At 42.7% G+C, this 24545-nt stretch overlaps 1 protein-coding gene across 1 annotated transcript in view; it reads right to left on the minus strand.

Moving 5' to 3' along the window:
- nalf1b (NALCN channel auxiliary factor 1b) overlaps positions 1 to 23883 on the minus strand; it is an 81758-nt gene extending 57875 nt beyond the window's left edge. Inside the window, exon 1 of the mRNA XM_085764965.1 lies at positions 22460 to 23883. Within this exon, the coding sequence (XP_085621091.1) occupies positions 22460 to 23191 (732 nt within the window). The 5' untranslated portion in view covers positions 23192 to 23883. The remainder of the gene's footprint in view (positions 1 to 22459) is intronic.
- Positions 23884 to 24545: the final 662 nt, after the last annotated feature.

The raw sequence follows: 24545 nt of genomic DNA on the forward strand, positions 1-24545 counted from the left end.
AGAGGTTGATAACATCAGGCTTCAGAGGGCCACATTGACACAGAACAAAACATACACAGGTGTGCACTCTCTCACTCTCTGTTTTTTGAGTGTGCAAAGCAACAACACAAAAACATACTGCACACACACACACACACACACACACACACATTGGTAAACCTCAGACAGCTAAAGGGGGGGAAACCTTACACAAGCTGCAGGTGTGACCTGTCCAGCTGCTACAGTATCATCTTACACAGAAACCTCTGCACACAGTGTGGACCACTATGACCTTTAATTTAAATAATAATGGCCACAGTACTGGTATAGTTGCAGAAATATTCTCACATGCATTAAAGGCTCATTTGAGCTACACAAAAGAAATCGTAAATTGAATTGCCAATATGTTACAGTAAGACAGACGGGTCTACATACAGAAAAGGGATGGATTATGGACCGTACATCTTGGATATTTACTAAATGTGCAGCTTTGCAACCCCCACTCACTGGTGTACTATATATATCACTATCTATCAGTTCCTGTAGCTGTCTCACTGAACTTAATTTTTAATCAACATGTGCACAAACCCTAAAAGGTTTCCTGTATCTCCTACATCTACAGTGCAATTCAGAAAGAATTCAGAACCCTTTTTTATGATGCAGCCTTGAGCTTAAATCATTTAAATTTATTTTTCCCCTCATCAATTTACACTCAATGCCCTATAATGGCAAATCCACAAACAGGCTTGTGGACATTTTTGGAAATAAAAAAAAAAAAACTGAAATATCCCTTTGGCATTTTTGTTAATTCAAGCAACTAACTGATCAATTAATCAATAAACTAAACATTTCAGACCTATTGATTTTCCCTGGAGGGGACCTAGGAGAGATTAATCCATCTTTGACATCAGTAACGTTTTATTATTTCCACAGCTGCAAAGAGCACAAGGGTATAAGCTCCTGTGCACTCTGTGTTGAGCATGTCTGTCTGTCGTGGGTTCAGATGTGGTGATGGAAAATGATCAGATCTAAACTGACAGCAGCAGGCAGCCCCATTGTGCAGCATTTATACATTACTTGAAGAGCACTCAGGTCAGATATAGCAAATTTTCTGTCCAGCTGGTTGAAATGAAGTAAAATGATGAATTATTTCCAGTTCCCACACAGGTAATTTTTTTTTTTACAAATAAGGATTCAAGTCAAAAGAAACCCCAAGGATGTTAATTTAAAAAAAAAGAAAAAAAACATTTTAATATGTTTAATAGCCTATATAATGTCGCCTGAGTGGAAGGTTTTGGAGGTTGGCCTGTTTCTAGACATTTCATGTGTTTTGACTATAACTCCAGTGAATGACACTTTGGTTCCCTGCTGTCACCAATGTCAACGCTCCATCTGTGCTTTTCTCTGAAAAGAGCCACAGTCTGAGATTGTGTTAAATTGAGTAGCCTATTGTATTTTGAATATCCTTCAGTTTCATGATCATTGGTTGATGGGAACAGCCGGTGACTTGGCCAGTTTCTTAAAGAGAAGCTGAGACCCACTGTGATGAGGACATAAGAGTGACCACTGCCCTCTTTCCTGGATTTAAACTAAACACTCACACAAGCATTGTGAGTCTGCTGCTGCTCTCATGTCAAACTGAAAATCTGAATGTTACAGTTACCAAACTATGTTTCAAAGGGATATTTCCAAATACATATTAATAAGTATTGTTTTCTTTTTGGTATAATTAACATTCATTTTCATTCACAAGTCACCATGTCAGACATTTTATTGAAACATGGTCAAATCACAAAACACTATACTATTCTTATTGAATCAGAGAACAATTTTCCCACATTGACCTGTTGTGTTTATTATGAGCAAACGTCATGCTCCCTACAGTATGTGACTTTTACTGTACTGTAAGTAGCAGAGGAACAAGAAAAAAAAAAGAAAAAAAATCCCTTCACCCCTCAGAAGGATTGATTTGGTAAAGGCCCAGAAAAACCATTTAAATTTTAACTTCATTTTCCACATTAAATATTGACGAAACTGATATCAAACATACTGAAAGTGAATGTTCGGCCGAACGCCCTTGTATTGCAGGATTAAGTGTTCCATCTTGAATGCATTAACCTTTATTAATTTAGAAAAAGTTTTCTATGGTCCATTTATAGAACCACTCTGACTGCATCAGCTTAAATATGGCCGGTTGAAATTTTAAAAAGGCAGAGAGAAAGCATACGTTTAATGAACTCTACGCACACTTTACTGTAAGACAATGAAAGATACTTCTTTCATTTGAAGAAAGGAGGAAGACTGACTTCATAAAAAGTTTATTAAACTTTTCTGCGCCTTATTAATATAGGCTGAGTGTGTCTAACACCTTTCTGTCTAGATTGTCTGAAATCTCACAGCCTTTCCCACTCAATTTTTTTTTTTCTGTTTTGCTCTCCTGGTCTTATTATAGGGACCACAGGGTGGGCGATGAGACTATGAAGCCTCATTGAGACCTGAGTCTCACTCTCTGCATGAACTCTATGACATCTTTCTGGCCTATGATTGCTCCCCATTAAAGGCCCCCATTCCAATCCCTTATCATCCCACACACACAAACAGCTATAAACACTCACACCTACATGTCATTTCAGCAAGCTAATTTGCATACACAGGCTGTTTCTAAAAGTGAAGGGGAGACTGGAGTACAATTTGTAATGTTTTACAGTGAAAATATACAAAAAAAAAACATTACTGTATTGTTGTATACAGTATATTGTTGTATATAGGGAAAATATGTGAACATGTGAGGTTACAAAAGTTACAAAGAACATGATTATCATTTCAGCACATTTTTTCTTAAAAAAAGCAAATAATCTTGAAGATTGCCAAATCTTTTATTATGATTATTATTATATTAAGTATCAGTGATATGATTTAGTGGAAGGACGATCAATTCCGATAACACTTACACAATAATTACTGTTAATTGTTGTGAGTGTAAATATGAGTGAAAGTGGGATTTATGCCAAAAAAGAAGAACTGAATTACGTTACATTAAATGCATGTGAATTAATGAGAATATGAGGAAATGCTTTCAAAGCCAAGAGTTAATGATGCATTGTCCTCATAAATCAAAATATGTTGCTCTCTTATGACAGTAGCAGCTTAATAAAATTAACATCATCAATATCGGTATTGGCCGTGGTTATTAATTTGCATTAGATCAAACCAAATGTTGTGTTCATCACCCAGCACACATACAGTTTCAGAATAGGCCTACATAATACGGCAGAGGTCCTGTAACATCAGTATTTCAGCTTGTGTTTTCCTCTGGCAACTAAGCTCAATTAGTCATAAATTACAAGTATGGGAAACTGCGTTGTAAGTAAAAGTGAAGTGTCTGCATGTTTAAGTGAAATTGTAGGCTACAGCTGAAGTGGTAAAATGATGCTGTAACACAAGCACCACTTAACAGGTGAGCACAGTAGTAAAACACTGTGGATGTCATCAAGCTAACTCTGCATGACTAAGTGAACCTGCTTACCCCATCATTTACCTCTACAAAAGGGGAATACTATTACCTCATATCATTAGGCTGGCTGCTAGTGAGAGCTCTGGTGACCTATAGAGGGACCAATTTAGCAATATACAGCACAAAATAACAGAGCTATGTCCATAAAACATAGCCTGAGCTTTATCAGCCTGCTTCAGCTTTCTGTGTCCATTCTTTAATTTCAGCCTTAAAATTTAACTCCAAAAACCAACCACAGCCCTGGGCTTTTTACCACCCCACCTTCTCACACACATACACAGACCATCAACAACAAAAACGACATAGTCCCAGCCCAAAGGCCAAATGAGATATCCATTCATTTCAACACTGACACCAAGTCAAGAACAGCTACTGAATATAAAGCTGCTTTGCACTGAGGCTGCCATTGCATTTGGGATGCTAGCCTATTTAATGCAAATCATAGACCCTCATTCATCCCAGTGAAAAACGAACTACTGTAGGAGCCAAGTTCCTCTGCAGGTGCTGAATGTTCATTCCCTGAGCTCCACTGCTTGTCTCAGCCCCTGACCCTCGAAATATATTCTTTTTGCTCTCTCTCTCTCTCTCTCTCTCTCTCTCTCTCTCTCTCTCTCTCTCTGTTGTTCCTGCTGCAGAAAAACTGCAGATCTGCGTCACCAAGGACACAAGAGACAAGTCTGATGGATCTGCTATCACTCTCTTCACTCTTCCTCTTCTTCTTGCTCTCGCTTTTTGCTGCCTTTCTCACTTAACCTAGTCTCTTTTTTTTTTCCTAAGGAAAATAATAATAAATCATTCAAGGGCAACCATAAAATCTAGTCTGCTCCAAATTTATTTCCCACAGCTAACAACATTGTAAACTTTCATCCTACATCCAGCTCTGAATCTGTATCCCAGTGTGAGGCTCTCACACAGTAGCAAGGAGACGCTGGATTGGCTGCACCCAGATGTCTTCCATAGGACAGGTTAGCATGTTAGCATCACACACTCCCAGAACAGCCAGCTTCTATGTAAGCATTTTATGGATATAGGTAAAAGAGTGGATGCTGAGCATTAGAGGGCGATTCAATGGGATGTGTGAAATCTGCAAAAACTTTATTCAGGCTGCAGTCAGAGTTGGGTCGAGGCACCGGGGCAGAGATGAGATGACACAGACAAGATGCCAATATCCATCTTGTCTTTCTGGTCGGAGGATGCAAACAGCAGCACAGGCAGCGTCTCAGGTTACAATAGCAGCGGTAGACCTTGCACTGTACAGTAACTCACTCACTGTGGTTTCCACTCAGTAAAACCGTCTACACCACATCTTCCACTCAATTCCAGCCCGTCACCATAGCAACATCGCTCTTCCTTCTTCCCAACTATTCCTTCTTTCTCCTTCTTCCCGCCTTTCGGCAAAAGCCACATCAAATAGCTTGTGCCTATACACAGGACTGTTAAGTTATTTAATGAATATGCGGCGCAGCGTGCCATAACTTATTCAGCCTTTTAATAGTGCATGCTGTTAAAACAGAGAACCCGTGTACTGTTTTATCTAATTTTGCCTACATGAGTAATGAAATTGACAGCACATTAGCTACGACTGGGGAAAGAAGGGAGAGAATAGGTGCAAGAAATCATTTGTGCTGTTAAAAAGCTTTTTACCCTCTCCCTCAGACACACAAACACGGATATGGTGGGTAGATTTTTTGCTGCAGTGGATGTGTCGTTGGTGTCTTCACAGTGACATTGGTGCTGAGTTACAGTGCTAATGAGAACTTTAATGTCACCCACACACAGACTCCTAGCAGGACAGATTAGAGCTGTGATTACACTGAGCCCCAAGAACAGGCACACAATGCTACACACTCACACACACACATTGAACACCACATGCGTGACCAAACCACATTCACACATGCCTATACATAAATGGATCTGAGGTTTCGCCAAAGACTTATAAAAGCACCATGTGCTCCACCTGCAATCTCCTTCCCCTACTGCTGCTGCTGCTGCTTCTGCTGCTGCTGCACTGTGCCACTGTTTATGCAGCTTCAGGAACCAGAGACACACACAAAGAATGAGAGAGAGAGAAAAAAAACTGAGCTAGGGAAATCCAGGCAGGCAGAGGAAAAGCACAGGGACACAGTGGATTTCAAACTTCTCAATCAGTTTCCAACCCTGGTAATCAACAAATTACGTAGGTATCAGCAGGACGTCACAGATCTACGCACCTGAAAGACTACTGTTAATATTCTGCTTCTTAGCGCATGCGCTTCACTAAAAATAGATTTTAATGAGAATGCAGTGATAGATCTGTGAAAGTGCTGACAATGACGTTCACGATCAGCTATTATTACCAACGATTTATAGCATCTGCATCTTTTTTTATATTTAGACATTTTCCGCACTTTCTGGCCTCAGTGTCATTTTGAAACTTTCTCTTGGCTTTATACTTTTTATTACATGTTCAATAAATAAATGATAAAGAAGCAGTTTTGCTGATATTATGTTGCACTGTATAAACAGCAACAATTTTGCAACTTGTTAAGTATAGCAGTTTTGATTGGGGGTGGGGAGTGGGGTGAGGTAGGGGGGGTGGTTTGACAGAGACATGAACTTACATTAAAGTTAATGAGGTCTGACACAGCACAAGTCAATGTAAAATATCTTGGACAAGGACATAATGATGTTACTGTTGTGAGGATGTAGTGAAGGACACAACTTCATGATCCTGCCAAAAGTATGGAAAGTATGAATGGACCAACATTATTGTTAATGTGGAGTCATGTTTATGGCCACATAGCAAGCCAACATTTACTATTTTAGTAGCTCTGGATTTGGTCTCCCACCAACCCCTGAGGGAGATAAATCAGTAGATTCAAAGTGTCTGTGTTGTTTGATGCTGAACAGGTTGTGTATGGTGACTTCTTAGAGCTAACATATAGGAATGATTGTGTGATTTGTGGGTCAAACAGTTAAACACAGTGAGCTGAAATTCACAATAAAGCTCTGTAAAGCTGAAGGGAGCTGAGGTTTAGCAGGAGCGCTGCTGTCGGATTGGCTCTCAGAGCAAACAGCAGATACCCGGAGGTTGGGTTACAGCATCACAGTGAGAGAGAGAAAGTCAGATCAGACCCAGAAGAGAGAACCAGAGACTGAGAAGAGGAAGAGGCTGAGCTGATGGTGAGGTGAATGGAGAACTGACAGAGATAGACGGAGAGATGAAATAGAGAGAGAGAGAGGCAGTCAGGTGTTTCAGCCCAACCATCCTCCGTGAAGCATATGACCCTCATCTTCCTTTATCGATCAGTCACAATCATTTCCTATGCCAGAGTTTTGCTATCAGCATCTTGAGTGCCCTGACCCCGAGCATCAATCTAAGGTTAAGCCCCCATGCTCCCCACCTCTTCTACATGTGTGTGCAGCTTGCCACGTTTCAAATCATCATCAGTTTCATCTGTTGTCAATCTGCGACCCACCCACCCCCCGCTTCACTTTTTTGTATTTTTCTTTCCACCTCATCTCCTCTTTTCTCTCAATGACTCCACCTCCCAATCCTCTCTCGTCCGAAACCTCACCCCTGCTTTCAAATGGGAAATCAATAAGTCAGTTTGTGAAAGTCGCCCTTGTTCTCTCACTCTCTCTTTTCATTTACTCACTCACACTGTCACACACACGCACACACAAGCACAATCACATATGCAGTGCTGTGCCTTCCCTCATAGCCCACCAGCGCTGCTCACTGCAAACACTGGAAATTTGGAAAATCTAGTCTGACAAATTCACGTCTCCTTTTCATCCCGTCCCACTCGAAGACACTGCACTGCGGGAATGAAACAACACACACGGCAGATTATACTGTAGGAATTATGCTCAAGTGCTGCAATGCATACCACAACTAACTGACATCAAGGACAAGAGGACACTGTGGAAAAAATGAAGAGCCAGAGACATTTGTTTGCCGATTGAAAAAGAGGACAATCGCATTTTAAAAAGTGGCTGAGGAAAACTAATTTGGAGCCCCTGGTCGTGTTTGTTTTACATGAGAAAAGATTTGACTTCCTAAAGCTGTTTAATGGAAACTGCAGTGGGTGACACAGTGCCAAAAGGGGGGTATAAGGGAAGTCCCAAACCCACAAATTATGTCCAACGAGAATATCTTTAGACAATTATAATCTGTTAAGAAAGGCTTCTTGACTTGACAGCTTGAGAAAACACGTGTTTACAGTAAAGGCCAGTTAAAAAACGTCCTTCCCTGACCTTTCTATTTTTACTGTAATATCTGTTCAATGCAGTACGTACGTTTTGCATGGAGATATCACAGTCTTTTCCATTGTATTTAACCCTTTGAAACTATGATTGGTTTGTTTTATAGACCTCTGGGGATTTCCTTCTGCTGTGCCACTGACTTTTATGCTTTCCAAAGAGCACAGCCCTGTAACGATGGGAGCTACCATGAGAGCGCTAAAAGGGGGATATGAAGGCTGCTGTAAATCCTGTCATAAAGAGAAAGGGTGGGAGACAGCTTTATCCAGCTAAGAGCCTGCACAGTAGGATTAGGGCTACGGGGAGCAAGCTAGTGAGAGGAGGGAGGGTGACGAACGGGGCAGCAATTGTGTGATGGGTGACTCCCTTGATAAAAATGAGAAGAGGTATGGGGGGGATGCAAAAAGGAAATGGGTGGAGGGGCTGAACAGAGAGGAGACAGTGTGGAGAAAGTGCCAATACAGAGGTCAGAGTTTAGGGATTATAGTGGAGAGACGATATCTACAGCAAAACACACACAGGAATATAATATTGGTGTAATATATAGGCCACCCTGTTCTCTACTATCTGCATCATCGGCTATTTGAAAAACCCACAGCAGTCGACCACTAGCATGGATCATTAATCATGACTCAAGCATACATCAGTGGGCCTTTGTGGTGAAATTGCCCCTGAAATGAAAACATCTCATGTAGGAAACGGAATCTATAAGGAGCCTAAATTGTGTAGAGACATATCTAGATCTACAATAGATAACAATTACACAGGTTAAAAGGCATCAATCTAGTTTAAGATGTTGTGTTTTCATGCTAAGAGAAATGAGTCATGGGTACTTTTTGATCACTGTTGTGTTTTTGGTTTTGCAGCAGATAGGAAAAAATGATGCACAGAGATGAAGGGGAAGATGTAAAAAACAGAAAGATAAAGATGCCTGTTGCATATCATCTCAAGTGATTTCCTTGTATACATTGTATACAGTAAATATGACCACTCGATCCCACCATCAAGGGATGAAAGGGCTCTACTTCTACCTTGGTGCTTTTGAAAAGTCAATGTGGGATGAATAAAACAGGGCAGTGGTGCTGCTGTAAAGCAAAACTGCAACAAAAGAGACAAGGCAGGATATGTCTGCAGCACCATCCAGGCCAAACAGGTAGTTTCCAAGCAGGAAAAACATGGAACAAAGAGAATAAAAAAAAGAAAAAAGAAAAGAAGACTGTGAGATAACACAAGCAAAGATCGAGTAAAAGATAAAACAAAAAGTGGCAAAGCTGCAGTTGACAAATGGCAGATGGAGGCTGAGAACGAATGGACAAATAAAAGGGGTTTTAGACAAAGAGAGGAACTTCAGCAGGTGAAAAACCCCACAAACCCCCTTCCACCATCCGTCCACTCACACACAAATACACACACAAACAGCGCGCCAAAAAAAAGGAAACCATTACGAAGAGGTGCCGATAAGACCCTCATCATCAGGTCAAGCTCCCCTCCATTCCTCTTCTGTCTTGCTTTGTTCCTTTTCCACGTTCTATCTCTACCCATCAATAACCTCTCTCTCTCTCTGCCCCTCCTTGAACCATCCACAATCAAATTACTGTCAGACTGAAGGGTAGGGGGTGCGGGGACACTGCTCTCTTAGCTTCAGCCAACTCACAAAAATCCTTACTTGGACCAGGGACCGCAGAGGCCTGACATACTTAACATACAGGTCCACTGTATATCACAGCCACGGACGAGGCTCCTCGGCTATGAGGTGGTTGCTAGGTGCCACTGGAGTAATGATGTGAATAATCAGCCTCTTTGGCTTCATAATGAGGGATGTGAGGAGGACACAAACTCATTTGCATCGGTTTGAATGGAGGTGTTTAGTGTAATATGCTCTAAATGCTATTTTGGAGGCTTTTCCACCCCACCTGGAAAAAAAAATGCTTTTTAGGAGAAACACAGGCAATCACAAAAAATGTAAATAAAAAAGAACAAATCTGTATCACACAGATGAGTGGTTGTTAGCCTGATGCACCTCTGGAAAAAAAGCTATGAAACACATTGTTGTCTTTAAGTCTGTGTTTACCTAAAAAGAAAAAAAAAACACGACTGAAAACATTTTTGATCAAAGCGTAGTCACGTTTTTTTTTGTTGTTTTTTTTACATAACAGAAGCAACTGTTCAACTGCCCCTGTGCTTTTTATGTCAAAATGTTACCACTGGTTAAAAAAAATAATAATAATAATATTAATAAAAATAATGATAATAATAATGATAATAATGATAATAATAATAATATCATGCAGTTGCAGCTATAAAGCTAAAACAATTAGGTTTTTTTAATGATCACTCAACTGTCAGGAAGTTAATTTGTTACTATTTGGATAATCGATTCTGTTATGTTATTTTGGAAATTATAACAGTCATTTCCATTATTTTCTGAACAAAATAAAAGATTAATTAATCATGAAAATAATTGGTTGATTAATCAAGAATGACATCTTTAGTCTCAAGTTTTCCTCTGATGGAAAATGTTATATTTCAAGCTCAAACTTTAAATTTTATTTTCCAAAATACGTGGAACTATTCCTTTAAAGCTCCCATCACCTGAATTTATGAAATGACAATGGAAACAATTAGAACACAGCATCCCACAATGCCGCCATGCCAACGTGCGCTCATGCGTGCACACATGCCCCCTTGCTAGACAATTGCAGACACACACACACACACACACACACACTCATCCATTGACAGAAACACTAGCCTGATTAAAATGGTAAAGGATTAGGTAGGACCAGGTGCTCAAATGAATTGTTTGTACGAAACCCAGGGAAAATACAGTATGTCAGGGGATCTGACACGCATCGTGCTGTACACACCCCTGAGTATTCCCTCTGATCTACCCATTCATTTGTCATCACCTGATCGCTGTCAGCCTCTCTCCCATGTGTGTGTGTGTGTGTGTGTGTGTGTGTGTTGGTTGGTTTAGTTGTGCTACTGTGTCCCTGCTCATGCAGTGTAAGCACAGCACAGTTTGAGTTTACAGACACGGGACTGCATGTTCAAGTGCATGTCTTCTCTCCCGTTCTGCTCTGCTCTTTCTGAATCAGGACATGCTGTGAGCGGCTGATGATGATGATGACTCAGTAATGTGAGAATGTCACCAGAGTCTGGGAACTGTGACTGGTTTCTGTCTCTCAGCCAGTGATGCTCACACTGGAGCTTTCTCAGCACACTTTCACTGTTGCTGGCTTGCTGTTTCTTTTTCCTTCCTGTCTTCCCTTCCTCTTGTCTCTTGTCTCAGACCCTGTTTCAAGTGTCTCAAATGCAGATAAAAATAAAACTCCGGATGCAATTTAATACACTTTCGGTTACAGCCATATCCCAAATCTGATTGCAGCATTTACTGGTAGACATGACAATCAGAGCCGGCACTACTCCGGTCCAGAGAACAGTGGTTAGAAGAATAACTTCAGCGCTGTCGTCATACACTCACATTAGCATCTTAACTCGGACAAACTTTTACTTTATCCTTGCAGGGTCTCACTCACTGATTACTGATCACTGCTCTCTCACCCCTACACTGATCAGGGATCAGACAAGTGTGTTAAGTCCTCTATGTGGCTTTTTGTGTTGTAATCACTGTCCTACTTTCTTCCTGGAGCCTTTCTGTGTGGAGTATGTATGTTCTCCCTGGGTTTTCTCTGGGTCCTCCAGCAACCTCCAAGGACATGATGCACACTACTGTGGTGAACTGGAGTGCAAGTTGTTCCTCCAGTCCAGGTTGCACCCCACCCTCACCTTTTGTCAGCCCCCCTGTGACTCTCTATGCATGGATAAGAGGTATTGACAATGGATGGATAGATGGAGTGTCTTACTTTTGCTCTTTATGTGACAGCTACAGAATATGGATAGTAATTTCAGTCAAGTCAATGCTTCCACGGACCAGTTTACGTACTTACACTCAGAAGGATACAACACAAGGCAACATATACAGTATATCTTAGAAAGACTGACACTTATCTTTCTGAATGGAATGCATCTCTGATCTTTGATTGCTGCATTTAAACTGAGCTTTTGTGCTGTTGTCCATGTGACCAATCTGTCCTAAGCACGTTCAGTGGCTACTAGCCCTGCACAGTTCAACTTGACCCTCTAGTTGCCCTTTTTTCGCCCTTTCCATGGGCAAAAATTATCTATAAATCTTGCATCACCTCTTCCGGGGTTCACACAAGAGGTGATGCAGAGAGGGTATCTGTCCAATACCGGACATAAACACTCATACTCGTACTCATAAAATGACAATAATACCACGAAATTGATACCACGTTACGGCAGCGCGCAGTTTACAGCACTTGACGGCAAGGTGGGCAGCGAGGAGTAATGTCAGCGGCGTGGAAATATTTTCAGGAGAATGAGAGCGACAAAAACAAAGCAGAATGCAAATTATGTCCAGCAAAACTCTCGAGAGGATCAGGGACAAAATCTACCGCTTTCAACACAAGCAACTTAAAGAGGTACTAAGCAGGATATTCCCATGGTTATGCTACATTTTTACCTTAATTAAAAAGCTCCGAAGTAAATGTGATGGTTAACTATATGACTTGTGACTTGTTACAAGTGGGAATGGAGGCTCTCTGCCTTCCACCTGGCGTCTCACGGCTGAAAATCAACCTTGCAACATCAGTGTACTCAGCCGCCGCCCCGGTGTCCCCCTCTCGTCTCTGCGCACCGCGACACAAACACGATCCATAACCCATAATCTTTTGTTTATGACAGTTAAGACTACACAAATATACACGTTGTAACATTGTATGTGTTATACAACGATATCCACCGCTTCGTTGTAAACAAATGCACATGGCCAGGCGGACGGCTATAGCAAAACAGCAGAAAAGCGACCGGACTTGCATAGTTCCTCTTTAATTAAACATTTGAAATCTCAGCACGATGCAGAATATAAGGAGTTCACTTTTGTTTTGTTAAATTTCAGATAGTATGTTTTGCACTGCCAAAGCACTTTTGTTAAAGGGACAACGAGGAGTTTTGGAAAAGCGAAGCGTTTTTCACACTACATTTATGAGCCTCCGCGCGCACCGTAAGATTCTTTGACCGGCGCAAGATGGACTCATGTTTTCATTCATCAATTTAAGTCAAAGGTTCAAAGAGGTTCAGATACCGTCATAGTCCCGACCATAAACGGCGATTCGGCTGCGCTATTCTCATAACTCGTCACGAAACTGAAAGTAAGGAAACGCTGGTCGGCTCGCCCAGCATTTCCACCACCACTAATAATAACAAAATAACGATAGAGACAAAACGATATATTTATCGAAAATGGGCCCATTAACAAGTGTGGGTAGCGGAGATTCATCCACATTAACGTGAGACTTTTTTATAACCAAATAGAAACTCCTCGTTGTCCCTTTAAATGTCAGTACTCAGTATATGACAACGTTTTACTCAAATCTTACAGTAAAAGCACTAATGTTGAATGTCAGTAGGCTTAGGCTTTATGACAATTTTGTTAAATTTGTGTTTGTACTGCAGTGAAACTTGTGACAGTCACCCATGTACAAGAAAAACATACTGAGGAATGTCGTTCAAATAACAGACAATGAGTAACTTTAAGGCATAAGTACTTCGTATCGGTATCGGTGAGTACTCAAATGCAAGTACCTGTACACTACTCGTTTTGGAAAAAAGTGGTATCGGTGCACCCCTAGTTCCAGATAATCACAAAACTGCCTTGGTCAAATTAAGAAGTGCAGACATTTCTTTTTGGTATTCCTTTGATATCGTCCATTGTTAATATGTGTAGCACATTGAAAGTGAGGTCACTAAAGCGTTGAGGGAGCACTATCTGCAGTGGAAAAAGTACCTCGTACCAAGAGCGAATAAAGAGTCAAGTTAAAAGTGGTTCAATCTATGATGTCTTGAAAACAACCCTTTAGCCTCAGCATGGTCAAACTTAGGGTTCAAATGTTTTTTTATAAAGTTCAGATTTTGACAACCCCGGGATTTGAAAACAGCCTGAAAGGAAATGCTGGCTCACAAATCAAGCTCAGGGGAACAAACCAACCATTCCTCTATGAAAGCAGGAAGTGCTTGGAGATTTGATAGAATAAGCTTGTTTTACAATAAATCCCTCCTGGTGGGTGTAGCCAACAGAGGTGACAGAGAGCGTGAACATTATAGAGCAACATCAGCAGTATATGCAGTAGATCACATGTACTGATCAGAACTAGTTATTTATCAGCCTAATCTATCATTCATAATTGAGATGCCTCTACCTGCAGCAGAGATTGTAAATGAGGTGTGATGTACTGCTCCATTCCATTTCTCATTCAATATTTACAGCACCATTAAACAGCTTACTGACATCACTCTAAAAATAGTGTCTAAAGAGCACACACTTGCACTTTACGCCCTATAAATGGCTTACACAGGGCTGCTTCAATGAAGTTCTGATTAAATGGATTCCATTTTTATCAATGACTCATCCCACTGAAAAGCCCATTTCTCTTCATCGCAAATAAACAATTCAGTCTGCGGATCAATGTCAGTGTCGCAGAGGGAGCTGACTTCACGTGTGCGATTCAAAACAAAGGAGCAGGGCTGTCATGGCAGCACTGGTGTATCCCAAATGGTTTGTGTTTTTAAAAATCGCTCTGCTAATAGTATTGATTTTTGTCATCCTTCTCTTGTTCACCATCAAGTGCACGATTCCTCCGTGCAGCATCCTGTGGTATTGTTCTGAAGCTATGAAGACATTGAACGCTTCATGTGCATATGGCCTATTGAGCATTTGAAATCATCATTAGCCTGAATACATAAATGCCTGATGTTTACCGATTTTATGCCCCCGGCTTTCAATGCATCTTGTATGGAGTCAGTTATCAATAGCAGACATTTGCTCTCTCTCTCTAGCCCCTTCTCTCTCTCACACACACACACTCTCTTACTTCACTTTGTCACAGAAAAATCAAACATAACACATCACCCACTCAACAAATCATTCATGTAAGCACAACAGTGAGAAATGAGGAGAGGAGAGACCAGCAGTAAAGAAAAAAAGTCATCATTTGCTCCTGTCACAGATCTGATTGAATTGGATGAATTTACTGTAAAGAACTCATGGTAAATGTTATCTCTTTGTGGGCGGAGCTGGATTGGGGCGATGCAGGTCGCTCTTTCACACAGACATCGGACAAAACGCATGCTGTATGGTCTTTGGATTCTTTTGCAGACCCATCCAGTACCCACGCAGCAGAGAAACAGGACATCACTCCTCCATATATGAACTGTGTGCGGATGAGGAGTTTTTTTTGTTTTTGTTTTTGTTTTTCAGAATAGTGACCTTATGATGAGTGAGAGGGAGAGAGGAGGGGAGGGAGGAGGTACGGTGAGAAAGAAATGGGTGTGTGTGGATGTGTTGATAGCAGCTGAGACCCATGGCAGTGGAGGAGGGAGCCGTACGGTCTCATTGTGCTGCGTAGATGGGGAATAGAGGACGACGAGGAGGCGTTTCCATGGGAGTGCTGCTGTGCTCTTCTCGAACAGACGCATTCCCTTATCTCCTGCCTGGGGAGAAACAAACACTGGCAGCTCATATGAAGGGGAGTTTCCCTGGATCTATTTGAGCTGCGCAGAGAAGCAACAGAGCCCTAATTGAATTTGAGAGAGAGAGAGAGAAAAGTGCAGAACTTGTAGTGGGGCCATGCTGTCTGCGCTGATAGCAGAACAATATGTACTGTGTTAAAGCAATTTTTAATTGTTTGAAAACTGACAGTTTGGACAAATGTGCAGGGTAGGACAATATGTATTTGATTAAAACTAAATACACAGGAACATATGCTCTTATATTGTATATAAGTCTATTTTTGTCATTTTGGGCTGAAATATAAAGTCATAGTAGTGTACCGTACGTAATACTTTGGCACATACTAAACAATGCAGATTTTGTTTTGTTATATTTTCACTTACAGAACAGTAGGGCTCACCTGGATGAATTATTTATTTTTTGGCCATTTCACACTTTTATTCAGAGAAGCAGCGAAGACAGACAGGAAATGGGGAGAGAGAGAGACTGACATTCAGTACAGGATCAACCTGATCGGGAGTCAACCCAGTAATTTCCTGCTTATGGGCTCTGTATGTTCAAACGGGACGAGCTCTGACCACACACCCACCAGAGCAACTCAGAGCTCACAGGTTTGTTTGGTCAGTTACTTTGACAGATTTCTGAAACACTGCTGTTAAATCTTGAATTGACATTTACAGCAGCCTATTGATTCTGCTCGTTACACTTAGTTTGCATCTAGTGCCACCAGAAGGTTGACACTTCCTGTTCACAGAGGAACTTTTCTGATGATGATGATGGTGGTGGTGGTGATGAACCAGAAGGTTCATTATGAGCTGTGAAGCTTTTGTTTGCAAGATCTTCCTCAAATGATGAGGAGTAAACTTGATGTCTCAACTTCTACAAAGGAACTGAGAGAAATGGCAAATTTTAGCTAACTGTAACACACAAGACATCGCCAATTGAGGAAGATCATGTCATACAATCAAAAGCTCCAGAACAGCTCCAGATGGACCAGATGGAGAATTTCCTGTCTCGGTTATTGGATGAATTGCCATGCAACAATTTTGATGATGCTCTAATGCTTCACATTGCACCATTATCAAATCAAATGTGCTCAGTGTGTTTGAATTATGACCCAGTACCTGAAAACTAATGCTTCAGCTGCACTGTGCATTTAGCGCTCTTGTAATGCAGAAACCTAAACGGCTAAATTAAATGAGGGCTCAGCTGAATAGTCTTGTAGAAACAGAGAGTGATAGAGGAGAGGTGATTTAATAAGCAGAGGGCCAGAGAGGCTGGGTGAAGGAGCACACAGTGGGATCTGTGTGGACAGGACTGTAATTGAAGGGAAGGAAAGGACCTTAACCTAGATCAGTATCTATCACTCCAGCCAGAAAAGAGAGCTCAACACTCATATATTTCCAGATTGGGGGAGAGGGAGAGGGAAATCAAGGCCCCCGATGGTAAGTAAGTCTTTGAGGAGGAGGAGGAGGAGGAGGGAGGGAGGGAAGGATGGATGTAGAGGCAGATACTGGACATGCGAATGTGAGATGTAGGTTCCTCAGAGCTCTGACACTGATGGGAGAAAGACAAAGAGGCGGAGGATGTGAAAGTAAGCGAGAAACAGTGACGGATAGAGGGAGAAACGACATCAACATGTTGAGACAGAGCCCTGGAGACACAGCCACCAGAGAAAGCAGGGAATTATGGGAGTGCAAATTAAATTACACCGGAAGGGACAGTCAGGTCTGGACCTGCAGGAAATACTGCATATGGGGCTCTGTGTGTGTGTGTGTGTGTGTGTGTGTGTGTGTGTGTGTGTGTGTGTGTGTGTGTGTGTGTGTGTGTGTGTGTGTGTGTGTGTGTGTGTGTGCGGTACATATAGGTACAAAGAGATGAAAAGGTGTAAACAACATAAGAGGCAAAGAGAAGAGAAGAATAGTGTAACAACATATGAGTCTGCAAGATTTTTGCCAAGCACATGCACACAGAGACCAGCAGGTTTGTACAAAAAAAACAGCTTCTCCACGTCCTCCCTGTATTATTTTTGACTTTCTGTTGGTGATCCTGTGTACACAAGGTACTCTGCACCGAAAGTACAAATTTGTCAAACACTGAAACCAACACCGACCGATCTGTGCCGATGCCGCTGATCGCTGCAACACAAGAACCTTGTTTGTTCATAATAACGTGAACTTCCTTTAATGCCACCTGCCCTGTATGCCTCTGTGTACACAGGCATGTTGTCACTCTCAAATGACGGAGGTCTGACTCTGGAAACATCAGATACTGAGAGCCTTGCACGGCTTCTATAAACATGTTTTTTTTTAATTATTATTATATCCTCCTGGTGTCTTGATGAGAAATGAGTTTACCAGGGAACAGTAGGTAAATGGTAAATGGTCTGTATTTTATATAGCGCTTTTCCATCGGAAACGATACCCAAAGCGCTTTACAGTATATCATACATCACATTCACCCATTCACACACACATTCACACACTGATGGCGGAAGCTGCCATGCAAGGTGCTAACCACGACCCATCAGGAGCAAGGTGGGTAAGGTGTCTTGCCCAAGGACACTACGGCAGCAACCGGGACAGAGCGGGATTCGAACCGCCAACCCTCTGGACGACCCGCTCTACCACCTGAGCCACTACCACCTGAGCCACTGCCGCCCCACCACGCTCTACTCTCCCCCCCAACAATGTGCATCAATAGACCTTTTTTACAGCAAACACTTTGACTCATCATAGTAGGAAAAGCGCAGGTCTTACTAATAACATTGAACATGACTCTGTTCTATTGGTCAACCAACTAGGTTGTTTTTTTCCTTTCCTTGTGCCCACACCAGCAGCAAGAGGAAATTTAACTACTCTCATTTTGAGAGGACAATGGTTTGTAGTAATGGTTTGTTTAGGTTTGAGGAAAGCTCATAGTTTAGATTCAACTAATTACTTTTTTGAAGGCAGCACTGTGGTGCAGTGGTCAGCACTACTGCCCCTCAGCAAGAAGAAGATTCTGGACTTGATTTCCATGTAGGTTGCATGTTTTCCTGTGTGGGTTCCTCCCACAGTCCAGAGGATACAAGGTTTGCATACCAGGTTAAAGGGATAGTTCACCCAAAATTTAAATTTCACTCATTATCTACCTACCCTCATGTCGACTAAGGGCTGGAAGAAGTTTCAGAGTTATCCGTGGCTTTTCTGAGTTACAGGGGGTCTCGGCGTAGCAGTGCACGGTTGCAAATGGATACCAACTGTCTTTGTAACAAAAAGACACACCAAAAAACATCCAAATACCTCCATGCTGCTCGTATGTAATGTCCGTCTTGTATTGAAGCCCCGAAATGCAGTCCATATTTGACGAACCGGGAAGAGGAGCTTCCGCTACAAACAAGCTTGAAAAATAGACTTATTTAATTTTTTTCGGGACAATTTTGCATTTCGGGTTGGTATCCATTTGCAACCGTTATATGGACATGCACTGCTACGCCGAGACCCCCTGTAACTCAGAGAAGCCACGGATAACTCTGAAACTTCTCCCAGCCCTTAGTCGACATGAGGGTGAAATTTCAATTTTGGGTGAACTATCCCTTTAATGGTGGTGACTCTAATTTGCCTATACTGTACTGTAGGTGTGAATGTTGTTTGTCGTTATACAGTATGTCCGTAGACTGGTAATCTATCAGGCCCTGCGTCAGCCTGGGACTGACTCCAGCTCTGTGACCCTGCATGGATAAGCAGTGTAGCCAGTGGTGGGTGGTCGATGGATGGATTTCATGGAGGTTAAAGGACCAATTGTTATCACTGATACAATAATGAACATTATCTAAAATATAGAGTGACTCTAGCCATGGTTCACCTGGTGAAGAACAAACCATAAAAGTTAAGTCCTAACCACACCACAGCAGTCTTCCCCTCTCACTCTTACTTCCCTGTCTCTCTCTCACTGTGTCTGTCAGAATAAGAGCAAAAATATTGCCTCAAAAATAGCTTTTTAAAACACTGACTGTCAGTTGTAAACAGTTATGGGAGGACAAGACAGTGATACAGTGCACACAATGCCAAGACCCTGAAACTGAAGGAGCTATATGGAAATCTTCCCTTTTATCATTCAAATGTGTTTTTTTGTTTTTTGTTCCTGCTGCGACACGTCAGAGTGAAAGAGTGCTATCGAATGATCTTGTTTGAGTGTAGAGTAATTTAATAGGAGAAGTGGTGGCTATGGTCTGGGACGGTTAATTTAGTGAAGGACGTGGGATTTGTATACACACACAATCAGGAAGTGGAGCCCACAGGTCACAAGTCGGACTCAAAACAAGAGGCAGCCACAGCCACAGCTGAATCTCATACTGATACTGAAACTTCCCTCCTCTGTCTGTGGCTCTGAAACACCCAAGTTCTCTTGTTTCTTCTGTGGACGTAGATTTGAAGAAACATGTCACTTAATGCAACAATGTTATAATTGTGCATGCATTTTAATTTAAGGGTTAGGGCACATAAAATATATCAGACTTGAGCTACTCTTACTAGTACAGTGAAATCAGGAAAACGCAGTGCTTCTCCTTTCATGAGGTTTGTTGAATAACTAAAGCACTTCCAATCATTTTGCCTACAAACAATGCCAAGCCTCTATTTGTGTTTATACCACACATGAAGAAATCTGTTCACTGAAGAAGATCCTGCCCTGAAAAAACAAACATAAATACTTTAAATAATTAATACTCTGTGCATCAATTTGCATCACATGAAGGCCTTTCTAAATGTCTCGATCTCTAATGAAACAGAAACTTCGCATTAGTAAGTCATGGTGCCCAGCTAAAATAATCCTGCAAAAAGTGGTTTGTTTTAATATCTAAAAGTATGCTTCATTGCACCAACCAGATATTCCACATGTTTTGTAATGAATTTTGGTTTTATTTTTCTAGTTCGGCTGACTGACAAACTCTAACAACACATCACTCTCAGACAGTAAAGGAGGCAGAGTCTGTGCCACACACCATCCAGGTGTTCAAAGAACATCCCACAGTTTATATCTGTTCACACAGCGTCTTTTGATGCGTGCAGTATGTGCGTGTGTGTGTGTGTGTGTTGATATTGTTGTCTTGATGTGACATTTCCACTTTCAACACAGAGTTACTTTTTCTATCACTTCCTTTCAGTTCACCTCTTAATCCTTCCTCACTTATTCCATTATCTCTCTTCCTTTCTTTTCATCTCATTGCCTACCTGTTCTTCCATCACCTCCACTTGTACAGAACTGACAAAACCTTATCCGCATCCTCCATGAACACCATCTGATGTTGCAGTTTCTATTGGAATTCACTTAGACAGTGTGAAAAGAAACCTTGAGCAGTGGAGAGGCCCGAGATTAGAGAAATAAAAGAGCTAAGACTTACTAGTGAATAATTATTGTTTCAAGCTGTCTAGTATCTTTACTGTCCAACAGAGTGGTTCTTCAAAGAGCAGTGGTTTGTGATGCAGGCCTGGGGTGCTGTGCTTTCACAAAGGTCACACGAACACTGAAGCAGATTAGCAATTCAGATTGGGCTAAAGGGGCTAAAAGCTGCTGTAGCCCTGCCTGAGTCTTATTACATTAGCAAAGAGTAGGAGTGCAAATGCACACTACTGATTAGATTGCGTAAGAGGGAAGCAGCCCTAAGACGTTATAGAAATGGATTCACATACAAACATACAGCGCATACTGTGCACATACGCATGTACACACTCTCTGACAAACAAGAATAACAATAAGGTATGACTCACGGTTAACAATCCTATGAACGGCGTATGATTTCAATGTGTAGCTTTACCCACAGTATATCCTCCCAATAACTCCCTCTTCACAAACACATGGATTAACAGCTTCAGGACCAGCTGCCCTTGCACAACGAGATAAATTACTTTGGGTTGCAGGATCCTTATTTTGGGAACTTTTGGGGGAAGATTTTCTGCTTTTGAAAGTTCATCCCCTGACCCTGTGTCATCATGTTGTCATGGTGATGATACAGCAACCTATTCGAAAACAACTGTCATTGAAATTTCCAAAAGCCTTAATGTTAGGAGATGAGAAAATCGGTCAAGGTACAAGTGCATCAGTCGAAAACACGGTGCAGCAGAAGGTGAAAAGTTGATCAGCCTCAAAACAAAGCTTTGGATGTGGAAGCCGAAGTGCAGCATCACAGTGCACGCACTGCATCTAAAACAGATACAGTATAAGCCAGGCTCAACATAAATCTCTGCTACCCTTGTAAAGCAAACTCCCTACTGTCATTAACAATATCCCATGCTTTCAATAGCACCGATTCTAAATCCTGTTCATCTCTCAGGAGTGTTCAGCCAAAGAAGAGCTCATGAACACACCTGATGTAGCTAATCGGGTGGAGGGGACAGAGCCCTCTGCAGCCATCCAGCAGCACACAACAAATGAAGCAGAGCAGTGTAATTTAAGCCTATATATCAGCAACTGTCTGTGTTTACAGGTAGGTTTTTTCATTCACTGGCACAGTCGAACAGGGCCTTGTTGTTGCATGAAGTAGCTGAAGACCAGGTGTGTCTGTCTGTGTGTATGGAGGCTGTAGATGAGCACAACATGCAGGCTTGTGCACCAGTCTGAGGTATGTCATTGGAGCAACAAGCAAACCGGGGACAATACAAAGCCTGGATTAGGTGCAGAAATCGCTGCTATTAACGATATTGAAATGAGCACCACTCAACAGCACCCCTCTCTCTCACTCTTTCTCCCTTCATCTCCTACTACAGCAAGCCTGGACCTTCCTCCAAATGTCAAATGTCACTTCCCACAGTCGCAGCTCACAAAAGACTTAAAAAGCCTGAGAAGGTGAAGCCAAGGAAACTGGAGAGACGGGGGGGGGGAAATGATGAATGGCTGCAGGATTATGTGGTGACCTCTCTCCTCTTGGATCTGTGCAGCTGTGCACCTGACGGGCCACATGCTGCAGGACAAGCACAGGTATAAGCCTCCTCAATGGCACCCTGGCATCCAAATAAAAAAAAGAAAGGAGGAAAAAAAAGCCAATATACTGACAGATATGCCCAGCGGTTGCCATGACGACTGTGAACCCACCCCCTTAAATGCACAAGCGTGTATGCGCGTGCGCGACGTGGCCTCGTTAGTCCTACCTTGCATTCCTCCATGCACGTCCTAACCGAGTATGCATCCGTCTCGTATTTCTGAACCAGCAGTTCAAACTCCCGGTAGTTCTCTTCCGCCTTCAGGTCAAGACGCTGATAAGCCCGGACACACTCGCTGCATCCCAGCAGATCCACCCCCTTGGCCATATCCAGGGTGCAATTGGAAACGTCCGGACTCGTAAACCCGTAAAACAAATCCAAAAGTGAGTAGGTATTACAAAAAGAAAGGTACAAATCGCTCAGATTCACGTACGCCAACTGTGTCCCCTTCTCCCCTCCACCGGAGAGGCCCAGGCACACGGTCTCCGCGTCCGTGAAAGTAAAGCAGTCTTTGGACAGGCTGTCAGGGTGACAGGCGTCCATTCGCCACAGAGATTTGGTAGAATTCCCTAGAAAAATAACATCTTGCTCTCTGGCGAGACGGTGGGGGTCAGGTGATGTTGGGATATGGTGTCGGTGGAGGGAGTTTGGGTACTCGCCCATGTCCGTGATTGCAAGCCCCTCGTCCGACCGCTTGTCTCGGGTTCGCGTCAGTTTCGCCTCGGCGCAGAACCACAAGTGATCAGAGAGCAGGACGGTGATGAACAGCAGAGAGGCCAGCGACAGTCGCCATCTCTGGGCCCGCTCCGACTCGGTAAATGGCTTCTCGTTCTCTCGGGGTGCAAACCAGTATTTTAAGCCTTCATCATGCTGCCGACGCATCCAAGCACCCCTGGTCATATTTTAGAAAAGTGCTGCCCTGGCCGACTCCACCGCGGGGGCTGCTCTGCCACAATACTCATTGACTTGGGAGGGGGGGCGGGGGGGATGGAGTCCGGTTGGTTCTCCTCTGTAGCGGTGGGGTGCCGTGCCTCCGCCGGTCCAGGGCGCTCCTCTATCGCGCCCGCAGCAATTGGTGCTATTCCGATCCAATTAGCGCGCCCGCACACACTAAGCTTCGCGCTGCCGCATCCCGGTTCTCCATGGCTCTCCGGGGGGAAACGGCGTCCTCTTTGACCGCATGCCCCCCTCTCCTTTACCGTCCCTCCCCGGGTTTGTTCTCTCGTCGGGGGGTGCAGGGAGACCAGCTGTTGCGAGCCTCTCGGTACTGACGCTGCGCGTCTGCCGCCGTTCGCTTTGCAGATTCACTTAAAGGAGAGCAACGAGCCCTTCCGATGCACGCAGGCTGGTTTCTCTGTCCCGTACCTGGGCGGAAAGCCTAGAATCCTTACTCCCGTTGGCCATTGTCATCTCGGACCGCGGTTAAGTTGCCGCCATGTTCGTCTTGAAACACTTTTTTGGAGAGCTGGGTCTGTTTGCGTCATCTCCATCGTTGCGATAGCTCCATCATTGCGCAGTGGCGGAGCAGCTTATTGCCTATATGCACACACACACATACACAGGGAGAGAGAGGAGGGAGAGAGAGAGAGAGCACACATGAAGGTCCTGAAGGGTGTTTTGGCTATCCTCTCTGCTCTACTGGAGAGAATAGTCTCCAGATATTGTCATTGGCAGGACACACACACACACACTTTTGGCCATCTTGTTTTGTTTTGTTTTTTGGTGCAGGAGAGATAGATGTGAGTCCATTCACAAGAACAACAATGCAGTTAAGTCATCACATTGACTGCTTCACTAACATCCGTTGAGCTGGTCCATTTCTTATGCATGATGTCGCTGCAGAGATGCAAAGTAACTAAATACACTTTCAATTTATGAGGTAGTTGTACCTCACATAAATGTCCAATTACTTCAAACACCTTTGTGCATCACAAAATGAGTTATTACTCCTTTCCTCTCCCATCATGCATCTCACCACCTCATAACTCTTATTATCTGGTGTCCCTGTAAATAAAACTGTATATAAAGTAGTGCAAACTAGCCCCACCTCTCAACATGTCCCTTCACTGGTTCTGCTTCTTCTATAATTTATCATTTAAGAGGACCAAAGCTATTCTCCTACTTTAACGACATCTTATTTAAATAGTATTTCTCATGAAGCACTTTTCCCTGTAATGGCGTATTTTGACGTGACTGTGAGTAAAGGATCTGAATAGGCTCCATACCAGAGATCCTTCAAGATGAAGTGAATTGA

Source organism: Trachurus japonicus, chromosome 21, assembly GCF_045865225.1.
Source record: "Trachurus japonicus isolate A0001 chromosome 21, Traja_1.0".
NCBI classification, from domain to species: domain Eukaryota; kingdom Metazoa; phylum Chordata; class Actinopteri; order Carangiformes; family Carangidae; genus Trachurus; species Trachurus japonicus.